Here is a 14,111-nt window from a genome sequence, read left to right on the forward strand (position 1 = left end):
GATCCATATGCTGAACATTTATCCATATGATCCATATGCTGAACATTTATCCATATGATCCATATGCTGAACATTTATCCATATGATCCATATGCTGAACATTTATCCATATGATCCATATGCTGAACGTTTATCTATATGATCCATATGCTGACCGTTTATCCATATGATCCATATGCTGAACATTTATCCATATGATCCATATGCTGAACATTTATCCATATGATCCATATGCTGAATGTTTATCTATATGATCCATATGCTGACCGTTTATCCATATGATCCATATGCTGACCATTTATCCATATGATCCATATGCTGACCATTTATCCATATGATCCATATGCTGAACATTTATCTATATGATCCATATGCTGACCATTTATCCATATGATCCATATGCTGAACATTTATCTATATGATCCATATGCTGACCGTTTATCCATATGATCCATATGCTGACCGTTTATCCATATGATCCATATGCTGACCATTTATCCATATGATCCATATGCTGAACATTTATCTATATGATCCATATGCTGAACATTTATCCATATGATCCATATGCTGACCGTTTATCCATATGATCCATATGCTGACCGTTTATCCATATGATCCATATGCTGACCGTTTATCCATATGATCCATATGCTGAACATTTATCCATATGATCCATATGCTGACCATTTATCTATATGATCCATATGCTGAACATTTATCCATATGCTGAAGAGCAATATATATATATATATATATATATATATATATATATATATATATATATATATATATTGTTTATGGCCTGCTTTATCGAATATTTTAGTCTTGGAAACATTGCGAAAATGCTTTTTTATGGCTTTTTTGTTACTTCATAATTTATGGAGTTATATAAAGAGAGATATCTAAAATTCCCTCCGAAAAAATTTGACTTTAATTTTAAATAAAATTAAACCATAACTTTGAACTTGGCTTTATCCAATCTTTCAGATTTCTGGCATGGAAATATGTGCAAATTGGCACATATTTAATTAGATAATGCCTCAATGTAAGTTATCTTAATAACTGTCGATGGTACGTGGTGGTATCTCCTAATTGTATACCTTATTCATCTGGGGTAACTTTACTTTCATTTTTATGTTTTTTTATGTTATGTGTGTTAACCATTCCCTTACAAATATTTTCAGCCAAACATGAATGTGAAGACAGGATAAAATATTCCAAAACTAAACACTGAACAGATTCAGAGGTGCACAATAACAAACCTTTACAGGTATAATTAGAACCCATTGATTACAGAGCACTCTAGCACTCCCGTAATTATTATTCTGATTCATATGCTGATGTATCAAGAGAGCAACACCAGCTTCCCCATATTTCCTGTTTGCGCAACACTATAATTTACGCCATCATTTCCAGGTTGAGGGTGCAAACTCTGCACCCACACACAGGCGGACAGATATGCAGCACATGGCCATAACATTATCATTTTCTTTTAATTATTGAATTATTTAACATGGGAAAAAACGTTTTTACATAAAAAGTGTTTCCATCCTAGTAATAATTAACATAACATGAAGTGGACCACTCTGTTCTGATTTAATGGACATTTAGAGAAGTGATTTTAAACAGCCGTAAACATCCAATGCAGTTAATTTGTCTGATTGTCTGCCGATGGCGTTTGATATTAATAATTATGTTTGTGCTTTTGTAAAACACAGCAGAGTATTTGGCTCTTGACGTGTAGTCTGCAACGTCATAGACGTAAAACTCTTTGTTGGTGCTTTTACCAAAGTTTGTTCTGTACTGTGTTCATTCACCCTCAGCATCATGTTCATTATGTTATCAAATTATTATACGGCTTTAATAATAGCCACATAATAATTATTGAAAGAAGACATGTTTCCTACAAAGTAGTTGCATTCACCTAAAAAACCTGAGATCATGAATCACGTAAATGGGTTTCCTGTAATTATGGATGTGGCCTATTACATAACCTGTGTGTTTGTTCCAGCACAGGTGTGTGTGTGTGTTTGATACACTATGTACACACAGGTGTGTGTGTGTGTGTTTGTTCCAGCACAGGTGTGTGTGTGTGTTTGATACACTATGTACACACAGGTGTGTGTGCGTGTTTGTTACACTGTATACACACAGGTGTGTGTGTGTGTTTGATACACTATGTACACACAGGTGTGTGTGTGCGTGTTTGTTACACTGTATACACACAGGTGTGTGTGTGTGTTTGATACACTGTATACACACAGGTGTGTGTGTGTGTTTGCTACACTATGTACACACAGGTGTGTGTGTGTTTGTTCCAGCACAGGTGTGTGTGTGCGTGTTTGTTACACTGTGTACACACAGGTGTGTGTGTGTGTGTTTGATACACTATGTACACACAGGTGTGTGTGTTTGCTACACTATGTACACACACAGGTGTGTGTGTGTGTTTGCTACACTATGTACACACAGGTGTGTGTGTGTTTGTTCCAGCACAGGTGTGTGTGTGCGTGTTTGTTACACTGTGTACACACAGGTGTGTGTGTGTGTTTGATACACTATGGACACACAGGTGTGTGTGTGTTGCTACACTATGTACACACACCTGTGTGTGTGTGTTTGCTACACTATGTACACACAGGTGTGTGTGCGTGTTTGTTACACTGTATACACACAGGTGTGTGTGTGTGTTTGCTACACTATGTACACACAGGTGTGTGTGTGTTTGTTCCAGCACAGGTGTGTGTGTGCGTGTTTGTTACACTGTGTACACACAGGTGTTTGTGTGTGTTTGTTACACTGTGTACACACAGGTGTGTGTGTGTGTTTGATACACTATGTACACACAGGTGTGTGTGTGTTTGCTACACTATGTACACACAGGTGTGTGTGTTTGATACACTATGTACACACACAGGTGTGTGTGTGTGTGTGTTTGCTACACTATGTACACACAGGTGTGTGTGTGTTTGTTCCGGCACAGGTGTGTGTGTGCGTGTTTGTTACACTGTGTACACACAGGTGTGTGTGTGTTTGTTCCAGCACAGGTGTGTGTGTGCGTGTTTGTTACACTGTGTACACACAGGTGTGTGTGTGTGTTTGATACACTATGTACACACAGGTGTGTGTGTGTTTGCTACACTATGTACACACACCTGTGTGTGTGTGTGCGTTTGATACACTATGTACACACAGGTGTGTGTGTTTGATACACTATGTACACACAGGTGTGTGTGTGTGTGTTTGATACACTATGTACACACAGGTGTGTGTGTTTGATACACTATGTACACACAGGTGTGTGTGTGTGCGTTTGATACACTATGTACACACAGGTGTGTGTGTGTGTGTGTTTGATACACTATGTACACACAGGTGTGTGTGTTTGATACACTATGTACACACAGGTGTGTGTGTGTGTGTTTGATACACTATGTACACACAGGTGTGTGTGTGTGTGTTTGATACACTATGTACACACAGGTGTGTGTGTGTTTAATACACTATGTACACACACAGGTGTGTGTGTGTTTGATACACTATGTACACACACAGGTGTGTGTGTGTTTGATACACTATGTACATACACAGGTGTGTGTGTGTTTGTTCCAGCACAGGTGTGTGTGCGTGTTTGTTACACTGTGTACACACAGGTGTGTGTGTGTGTTTGATACACTATGTACATACACGTGTGTGTGTGTTTGTTCCTGCACAGGTGTGTGTGTGCGTGTTTGTTACACTCTATACACACAGGTGTGTGTGTGTTTGCTACACTATGTACACACAGGTGTGTGTGTGTTTGTTCCAGCACAGGTGTGTGTGTGCGTGTTTGTTACACTGTGTACACACAGGTGTTTGTGTGTGTTTGATACACTATGTACACACAGGTGTGTGTGTGTTTGCTACACTATGTACACACACCTGTGTGTGTGTGTTTGCTACACTATGTACACACACAGGTGTGTGTGTGTGTTTGCTACACTATGTACACACACAGGTGTGTGTGTTTGCTACACTATGTACACACAGGTGTGTGTGTGTTTGCTACACTATGTACACACACCTGTGTGTGTGTGTTTGCTACACTATGTACACACACAGGTGTGTGTGTGTGTTTGCTACACAATGTACACACACAGGTGTGTGTGTGTTTGTTCCAGCACAGGTGTGTGTGTGCGTGTTTGTTACACTGTGTACACACAGGTGTTTGTGTGTGTTTGATACACTATGTACACACAGGTGTGTGTGTGTTTGCTACACTATGTACACACAGGTGTGTGTGTGTTTGCTACACTATGTACACACACCTGTGTGTGTGTGTTTGCTACACTACGTACACACACAGGTGTGTGTGTGTGTTTGCTACACTATGCACACACACATCATATCCAACCCTCTGTTTATCTTCCATGGTCCATTTAGTTCATCCAATTATCGCTCACTGCTGCCTCACAGATGACTCGTTGGCCTTCTTCATCCTCGGCCTTATAATAATAATATAATAAGTAAGAATTGATATAATAATAAGATGCAGTTGCATAAGAAAAGACTTTGCCTCACGCACGAAGGGGCTCGGACGCCCGGTCAGCCAACCACATTCCATGCGTTTGGAGCTCGATACTTTATGGATAATAGAGATATTTAAACATTCAACTTAGCATATGGTAGGTTTTATTTTGTGATCGTGTCCCTTTCTTATTATACAATCACATGTTTGTTTTAGGCCGGGATAATCCAACCCGTGTGATCTAGAAAACAATCAGTGGGAAAGTATGTGAAAGTTCATAAACTGTATTTATTTATGTATTTTTTACATTGGATATATCGGGAAACAATCATAAACATGCTTTCTAACTCAAGAGTTGAACACACACAATAATAATGGAAACACTTTCCAACATAAAGACATTCTGCAAGACACACACGTGTATAAAACATGTGTATAAAATAATTATTGGCAGCATGAATGTGTTACGTTCAATAGGTGTTTTGTTTTTGTCACAATTCTTTGTTTACTAAACTTCTGCCCGTCTTGATTCAATTCAATTCAATTCATTTTTTTTTGTATAGCCCAATATCACAAATTACAAATTATCCTCAGAGGGCTTTACAATCTGTACACATACGACATCCCTGACCTTTGACCTCACATCGAATCAGGAAAAACTCCCCAAAAATAACCTTTGACAGGGAAAAAAGTGAAGAACCCTTCAGGAGAGCAACAGAGGAGGATCCCTCTCCCCGGATGGACAGATGAATAGATGTCATGTGACCAGATGAACAGAGTTACAGAGTTACATAAACACATCACATGAATATGACAATGTATGAATGGAACTCCAATCCATGAAACAGAAGGAGGTAGAGAGGAGGGGGCGGGGCATCAGCAGGGCCAATGGGAGGCCGGCTCACCAGCATCAGACACCTCCAGGTCCAATGGACCCTATGAGACGTGAAGTCACAACGACTCCGGGGAGGAAGCAGAGTTAATAAGGTGCAATGGAGAGATGTAAATTCATCCATAAGGAGAGAGAGAAGAGGAGATAGGTGCTCAGTGTATCCTAAAACATCCCCCAGCAGCCTATAAGCCTATAGCAGCATATCAAGGGGCTGGACCAGGGCAAACCTGATTCAGCCCTAACTATAAGGGCTATTAAAGAGGAAAGTCTTAAGTCTATTCTTGAATGAGGTGACTGTGTCTGCCTCCCGGACTGAAAGTGGAAGCTGGTTCCATAAAAGAGGAGCTTGATAACTGAAGGCTCTGGCTCCCATCCTACTTTTTAGGACTCTAGGAACCACGAGTAGCCCCGCATTTAGTGAGCAGCTCTCTAGTGGTGTTGTTCTTGAAATGTGTTTGTTGGCAGAAATTCAGGGTCTATTGTGAAAATAATGCATAGTTTTACTAATCGTGGTGATTCCATTGGAATGAACTGTTTTTCTATTTAGTATTCAACAGGACTGATCATACTATTAACTTTGACCAACTATCGATTAGCATTTAACCAGCTTTTGTAGATGATCCCATGAACTCAACTTTCATTGGTAAATGTGAGCCCAGATATTAATGAAAGTTGCATTTAAATGAATAAAACAAGTAATAAAAAAGCAGTGCGGACATGCAGGAGAATTGTTCCGTCTCAACCGTGTGAACACATGAAATCATCTGACACGCATCACTGTCTCCCACGTACACCCAATCAGGATCCAGGGTCTGGGCCGGTGTAAAGCCACCTGTTACTGGGGAAACGCAGCACTGGTACCCAGCTGCCCTCACGTCTCCATCCCACTGGGAGACAAATGCATTCCTCACCCAGCTGGTAGGAAAATGGGGCAATTATACTAATGCCCAGATATTAAATACTCCGCCGTTGAACAAGTAAACACAGAACCCAGATGTTCAGAGACGGAGGTCAACGATAAAATACTGTTGCAATCGGGCGGAGCGACGGATGTGTTGCAATGAGCTGCAGAGCGAGTGACGTAGTATGTGGAGGGCTCATAATTAGAAGATTCATAATGTAATGCAGGGATGGGGGGGTCAAAGGAATGCAGGATTAACCCATGAGACCTGTTCGTGTCATCACGGTGGTTATTATTTAACACAAACAGGATCTCTTTTTCCAACAGAGCAGTTTTGTTAACGGAAGTGAAATTAATTGTCCAAATTGATTTACAACGGCATAGAAACCCTTCAACCTTTATTTATTTATTTATGTAATTATTTTTATATATATATACACATTTATAGATATCTATACATTTAATAAAGGAGGGAGGAGAGGGAGCTGTCGACATATGAAGGGAGCACATTTTGATCCAGAGGTCTCCCCCTGATGGTTTCCTCCTCTACAAACCGCCGGCCGACTGACAGAAAGGCCGACGCACCATCTCCAGCATCTTGACACTTCCTGTCTCTGTATTCCCGTCTGTCAGCAATATCTTCGGTTCCCCGCCGACGGCTTCCTTTCCATAAGGCGGCACCATAAACGCCTGAGAGGGAGATTCCTGCTCATCAGCTGCACATGGAAGACTTCTTTGTTTGGTACAACCAGAAAGCTGTGGAGGGACATACTGAGATTTATATTATTGTTTTATATTGCATTACAACTACTAAACACAAGTACTACGACCATGGAAAGATTACAGCCCCTTTACCTGCAGAATATTATTTAAAGAGACGCGTACCAACCAGAGTCTCAACATTAGCTCAAAGAGACACAAAAGATATCAAAATGAGACCAAAACAACTACAAAGAGACGTAAAATGACCACAAAGAGACACACAACTACAAATACACAAATAACAGCTGCAAAGAGACACAAAAGAACAGATTTAAGTCAGTAATTTGAGATTTATCATATTAAGCCAGCGGTGGAAAGTTACTAAAATTACAACAAAGCTCAATTGTTATGTGTGTAGCCACAGGAAGTGAACTTTGAAAAAAGAATACTTCCAAGCAGAAGAATCAAAAAGACGGACTCACACTCACGTGATCTATAGTGATCATAACAGGCCTCACACGTGATCTATAGTGATCATAACAGGCCTCACACACGTGATCTATAGTGATCAAAACAGGCCTCACACGTGATCTATAGTGATCATAACAGGCCTCACACACGTGATCTATAGTGATCATAACAGGCCTCACTCACGTGATCTATAGTGATCAAAACAGGCCTCACTCACGTGATCTATAGTGATCATAACAGGCCTCACACACGTGATCTATAGTGATCAAAACAGGCCTCACTCACGTGATCTATAGTGATCATAACAGGCCTCACTCACGTGATCTATAGTGATCATAACAGGCCTCACACGTGATCTATAGTGATCATAACAGGCCTCACACGTGATCTATAGTGATCATAACAGGCCTCACACACGTGATCTATAGTGATCATAACAGGCCTCACACACGTGATCTATAGTGATCATAACAGGCCTCACACACATGCAGGTGATTGGACACAGGAGGAACCAATCAGGGACATGGCAGACAACCACAGGGACAGGAAGTGAAGGGAAACAGAGGACACGAGAGACGGGGACTTCAAAATAAAACAGGAAACACGACACACAACTACAGATCTTGACATCAATAGAGAACATTAACCACCAAAGACAGCAAATGCAGATCCATATATCTCTCTCTCTCTATACATATCTATCTATATATATATATATATATATATATATATATATATATATATATATATATATACATATATATATATATATATATATATATATATGTATACCTGGTGGGGTACCTTGGTGTGTAAGTTGAGGTTTACAATGGGTGCCACTCAAGTCCGGAGGTAGCCAACATGTTCAGCAGCCGGTGTTTGACTCGATGGAGTGACTTTATTCACCGATGCCGAGCAGCAGTAGATCCACACGAGTAACATTTAAAGACCTCCGATGGAAGCGGTTCCACTAGAAGAGGAGAGAGAGAACAGAACCAGAGGCGTGGACGGTGAATGAAGGAAAGATGAGTAACAAAGGGAGAGGAAATGAGAATGGAGAGAGCAGAGAGGAGTGGAGAGCAAAGGGAAGATGGGGAGGGAAGACGAGAGCGAGACGCTACGACCTACATGGTCATCAGATATCTAATAATATGTCACATTGTGTGATATGACTGTTCAGAAAGAGAGGAAATGAAAAGAGACGGGAGATGAGGTGGAGGATAGACGAGGAGACCACCGAACACCGAACAGCAGGAAAGAAGTACACAAGACGCTCTGCAGCTTTCTTGTTTGTTAAATTAAAACCAAACCCCGTACGGGTGGTGGTCTTCAGATGGGTGGTGGTCTTCAGATGGGTGGTGGTCTTTAGACGGGTGGTGGTCTTCAGATGGGTGGTGGTCTTCAGATGGGTGGTGGTCTTTAGACGGGTGGTGGTCTTCAGATGGGTGGTGGTCTTTAGATGGGTGGTGGTCTTCAGATGGGTGGTGGTCTTTAGATGGGTGGTGGTCTTCAGATGGGTGGTGGTCTTCAGATGGGTGGTGGTCTTTAGATGGGTGGTGGTCTTTAGATGGGTGGTGGTCTTCAGATGGGTGGTGGTCTTTAGATGGGTGGTGGTCTTCAGATGGGGGGTGGTCTTTAGATGGGTGGTGGTCTTCAGATGGGTGGTGGTCTTCAGATGGGTGGTGGTCTTTAGATGGGTGGTGGTCTTTAGATGGGTGGTGGTCTTCAGATGGGTGGTGGTCTTTAGATGGGTGGTGGTCTTCAGATGGGTGGTGGTCTTCAGATGGGTGGTGGTCTTCAGATGGGTGGTGGTCTTCAGATCCGATTCGAGGCGACAGAGAACAGCGAGGTGGAGATGAAGCAATCTGTGGGGAGGCGTGTCCAAATGAGGGGCGGGGCTAAAAGAGCTGATTGTGGTTGCAGCGATACCGAGAGCACGCAGAGTTATGAATCGCTCGTGTGTGTGTGTGTCGGCGAGGTCAGTGAAGAGATTCATCAGGTTGAGATGACCTGAGACACACACACACCTGCACACGCACACACCTGCACACGCACACACACACGCACACACCTGCACACGCACACACACACACACACACCTGCACACGCACACACACTTGCAGACACACGGACACACCTGCACACACGCACCTGAACACACACACCTGCACACGCACAAAACTGCATACACGCACACCTGCACACACACACCTAAACACACACACACCAGCACACACGCACAAACCTGCACAAACACACACACACACACCTGCACACACGCACACACCTGCACACACACACTCCCCACCCTACTTTGTGCTAAGCTATGCTAAGTGGCTGCTCGCAGTCACATTTACCTTCCAGACATGAGAGCGGTATATATCTGGTCTTCTCTTAGCAAACATGTCTTAAATTTCATGGCTTAAAACCTGCATTCTCTCTCCTGACCACCAGGGGGCGACTCCTCTGGTTGTATAGAAGTCTATGCTTCATGTGTTAAAGCTGCATTCTCTCTCCTGACCACCAGGGGGCGACTCCTCTGGTTGTATAGAAGTCTATGCTTCATGTGTTAAAGCTGCATTCTCTCTCCTGACCACCAGGGGGCGACTCCTCTGGTTGTATAGAAGTCTATGCTTCATGTGTTAAAGCTGCATTCTCTCTCCTGACCACCAGGGGGCGACTCCTCTGGTTGTATAGAAGTCTATGCTTCATGTGTTAAAGCTGCATTCTCTCTCCTGACCACCAGGGGGGCGACTCCTCTGGTTGTATAGAAGTCTATGCTTCATGTGTTAAAGCTGCATTCTCTCTCCTGACCACCAGGGGGAGACTCCTCTGGTTGTATAGAAGTCTATGCTTCATGTGTTAAAGCTGCATTCTCTCTCCTGACTACCAGGGGGCGACTCCTCTGGTTGTATAGAAGTCTATGCTTCATGTGTTAAAGCTGCATTCTCTCTCCTGACCACCAGGGGGCGACTCCTCTGGTTGTATAGAAGTCTATATAAATGACTCTACTTCTCTTGATGTATTCCCTCAGTAAACATTGTAAACATTAGTTTTTGTTCTCAATCTCTAGTTTCAAGTCTTCTTCAATACAGCGTGATGTTCATTTAGTAAATTATGGACATTTAGAGTCAAACAGACCATAAATCAGGGGATGCTTTAGGGGCGGGGCTACACAGTGATTGACAGGTTGACACTAGAGACATATACGGGGTCTCTACATCACTCCTCCGCTTTTCAAATTCCTGTTTATTGGTTCCGTAATAAATAAAACCTGGACATCCAAGATATAAACCTCACGTAGAATGTGTGAGAATGTTTTGTTCCAAATCGTGCACTGAACACTTTGGGTGACACTTTTTGCAGATGTCGTGTTCGGCCGGGCTTCATCTACCGTGTCAGGCGTCTCAAACGTGGTGTAGGTGGAGTCAGACCGCACTGGGACGGGGAGCAGGTCCTCATTGTTCTGGCTCTCCTCGGCGGGTTGGTGGTGCGACTGCTTCTTGGGGTCCTGGAGCAGCTCCATCAGTATGTTGGTGTTTAAAGAGAGTTTGTGTCCCCGAATGTGAAGCTAGTTAATAATGAATCATTTGAGCCACGAAAACAAATATTTACGGTTCTTCCTCAGTTTCTTCATTATGATGGATTGGCTGATTACTCAGAGCAGCCAGCGTCTGTTAGGCAGCGGTTAGAAAGATATTTTGGTCTAAGTAACTGAAACTGAGCCTTCAACCCTTCTTGAGCTTATTTTGAAGAAAGATTGTTTGTGTGCAACTATCAGAAACTGGACTGTTCCCCGTCTGCTGTCGCTCACTGAAACATTGGCATCGTTGGTGGTGGAGAAATAAAAAACACTGTTCTGCAACTCTCTATTGAGAGAGACTTCATGACAGAATATATAATCATATGCTCATCCATCATGATGAACTGTACACATTAGTAACACAACTGTGGTAATGTGGCTCACATGATTCATTATTATCATCACATTCATGCACACACACTCTGCTTCAGAACCCCATGAAGCTCCAACAAGCCACCGATGTGGATCTCCTGAGGGCTTCTGCCAGAAAGGTTTTAACGATGACGAGACATGGGCAACAGCGTGATGACATTTAAAAAACAGACGTCTAAAAGGACTGTAAATGCTAAGTGAAGGTCACTCTGAGTCTGTTGTATTTGTATTATTCTTCACACAGAGCCTCTAAAGAGGACATTTCATGAAGTACGGATTCACGTACGTTGGAGTATCTGGAGGTGCACCAAGCCACCGACTGTTAAATAAATAATATACATGATTATTTTGTGGGCTGCAAATATCAGAAAGCATGTGCTTCAATCAGATTTGGCTTCCCTTACTACTTCCCTTAATATTCAGGGAAGTCTTGAGGACTGTCTTTGCAAAAGGTGCGGCAGCCAGTCAGGACTGGGCTTAATGTGTTGTTCACGTTCTTCATCTCATATGAATAATGCCACTGCCCCTACAGGGCAGTACATTCAGTGCAGTCAATCCTTGACCGACGGATCTTTTCTAACTCCAACCAAAGCCGCCGTTTATCCCTTAAAAGTGTACGTTCCAAAAATACTTCCCAACTTTGAGAGGAAGATGATGCAGTTTTTCCCCTAAATGACACTTTGATGTTCTCTCTGATCGGAGGGCGACGGATGGAGTTCAAAAAGCTTTAATGAGATTTAGCCACATGACTGGGGGCCGTGTTGGGTCTGATCTCCTTAAAACATTCTTCTTTTAAAAGGTCATCTGAGACCAGCTCACTTGCTTGAGGCAAATAAGGAGGTCACAAGGTCACAAGGTCACGCCACCATCAACGGTGTTGGTGAGCCTTGATTATGGTCACATGACGGCTGGTCTGTTTGGTCACATGACTGCTGTTCACATGACTGCTGGTCACATGACTGCTGTTCACATGACTGCTGATCACATGACTGCTGGTCACATGACTGCTGGTCACATGACTGCTGTTCACATGACTGCTGGTCTGTTTGGTCACATGACGGCTGGTCTGTTTGGTCACATGACTGCTGGTCACATGACTGCTGGTCACATGACTGCTGTTCACATGACTGCTGGTCACATGACTGCTGGTCACATGACTGCTGTTCACATGACTGCTGGTCTGTTTGGTCACATGACGGCTGGTCTGTTTGGTCACATGACTGCTGGTCACATGACTGCTGGTCACATGACTGCTGGTCACATGACTGCTGGTCACATGACTGCTGTTCACATGACTGCTGGTCGGTTTGGTCACATTGTGCTCGTTGTGCTGAGGAGCTCAGTTTACATATTGTGGTTATTTATGGTTAATTACAGAATTCTTTTACAAAGTCTAAACTGTCCAAGACAAGATGTTCCAGTAAGAGTTGATGACTGACTCCTCATGCAGTTCATAGTCTTTAATAGTTTGAACACCTTCAATGACGATTACCATTTCATTTATTATGGATATTTCTTTTTTCCAAGTTGCATTTGTTGTTTTCTCAGAGCAACAAGAGTCCGTTGGTTACCCGCTGTGTCAATCATTTGGCTTTACTGTGTCACTGAGTCTGCACATCTGCAGAGCCCTGAAGCCCCGCCCTCTGTTTGCATTTTTTTTAAAGTCTATTATTGTTGAAGATATAACCCCCTTGGGTCCCAAGCAACACACCTGCCAAGCGTGAAGCAGATCCGATGAGCTGAGATATGCAAAGGCCACACACACACACACACACACACACACACAGACAGAGATTCCTTCCTTCCTATAAAGAAGAGAGATTATATTGGACAACCTGTTTCAATAACCTTTAGTGAGTGGGAAAGATGCCCATATTGTAGTGAACATGTTGTTTGAATGGCGCCCCGAGGCCTCGTCCCACTGCAGCGATGGCTCTGATGTCGCTAACGGGAACGCTCTGACTGCACTGCACAGACCTTCACGTCCTCTTGGAGCCAACGCTGCTGTTAGTGGTTGCATATGAAGCAGCTGTCCGTCCACTTCCTGCGGTCGCTGAGCCAGACACGAGATCAGCGCGACGATATCGCAGCACGCAAAGTCGGCGAAAACCTCCGTGCAGAGTGAGAATTCCATCTAGATGATTCAGTTTCACTAAACTAATCGTGAACCACTTCCCATAAAGTACGCAAGATGGCTGGGCATGGCACACATGGAAGTGTTATAGTTGTGGCCTTCCAGAGGCATTCCCTACTTCCTGACAGTAATGAGGGTTAGACGGACAGTTAAAGATGAAATATGAAAGAAGAGAAGAATCGAGAGAAATCGGAGTCTAATTGTTCGGAAACGGCCATCTGAGGGAGCACTCGGCCGGCCGTGATAGAACGCCGTGTGGTCACCGTTCACTGAAGCCAAAGCAAGGGATGATTGGTGCCTCACGTCTGCTCGTGACCTACTCAAGTCAGACTCACATTTACAGTAAATATCAAAACCCTCTTTGAGTACAGCAGGAGTTCTTGGGATGCATCGGTTTGAGCTTTTTTCTCGACGATCGCATGTTTTTAATTTCTGTCTGGACCACTTTGTCAAAGAAACTGGATTCACGTTGCAGTGAGATATATTTGGCGCTGTGTTCTGCGGCCTCCCTGCCCTTCCAGAGGAGAGCAGCAGTAAGGAGCCCCC

The 14,111-nt window shown here is 43.1% G+C and overlaps 1 protein-coding gene across 1 annotated transcript; it reads right to left on the bottom strand.

The window, feature by feature from the left end:
* Positions 1-8,774: 8,774 nt before the first annotated feature.
* Positions 8,775-11,002, bottom strand: LOC117731140 (uncharacterized histidine-rich protein DDB_G0274557-like). The gene is made up of 2 exons (XM_034533296.1): positions 10,871-11,002; positions 8,775-9,341 (listed from the first exon to the last, which is right to left on the bottom strand). The coding sequence occupies exons 1-2, from the start codon at positions 11,000-11,002 to the stop codon at positions 8,775-8,777; spliced, it is 699 nt and encodes a 232-aa protein (XP_034389187.1).
* Between the last annotated feature and the right edge of the window lie 3,109 nt (positions 11,003-14,111).

Source organism: Cyclopterus lumpus, chromosome 5, assembly GCF_009769545.1.
Source record: "Cyclopterus lumpus isolate fCycLum1 chromosome 5, fCycLum1.pri, whole genome shotgun sequence".
NCBI classification, from domain to species: Eukaryota; Metazoa; Chordata; class Actinopteri; order Perciformes; family Cyclopteridae; genus Cyclopterus; species Cyclopterus lumpus.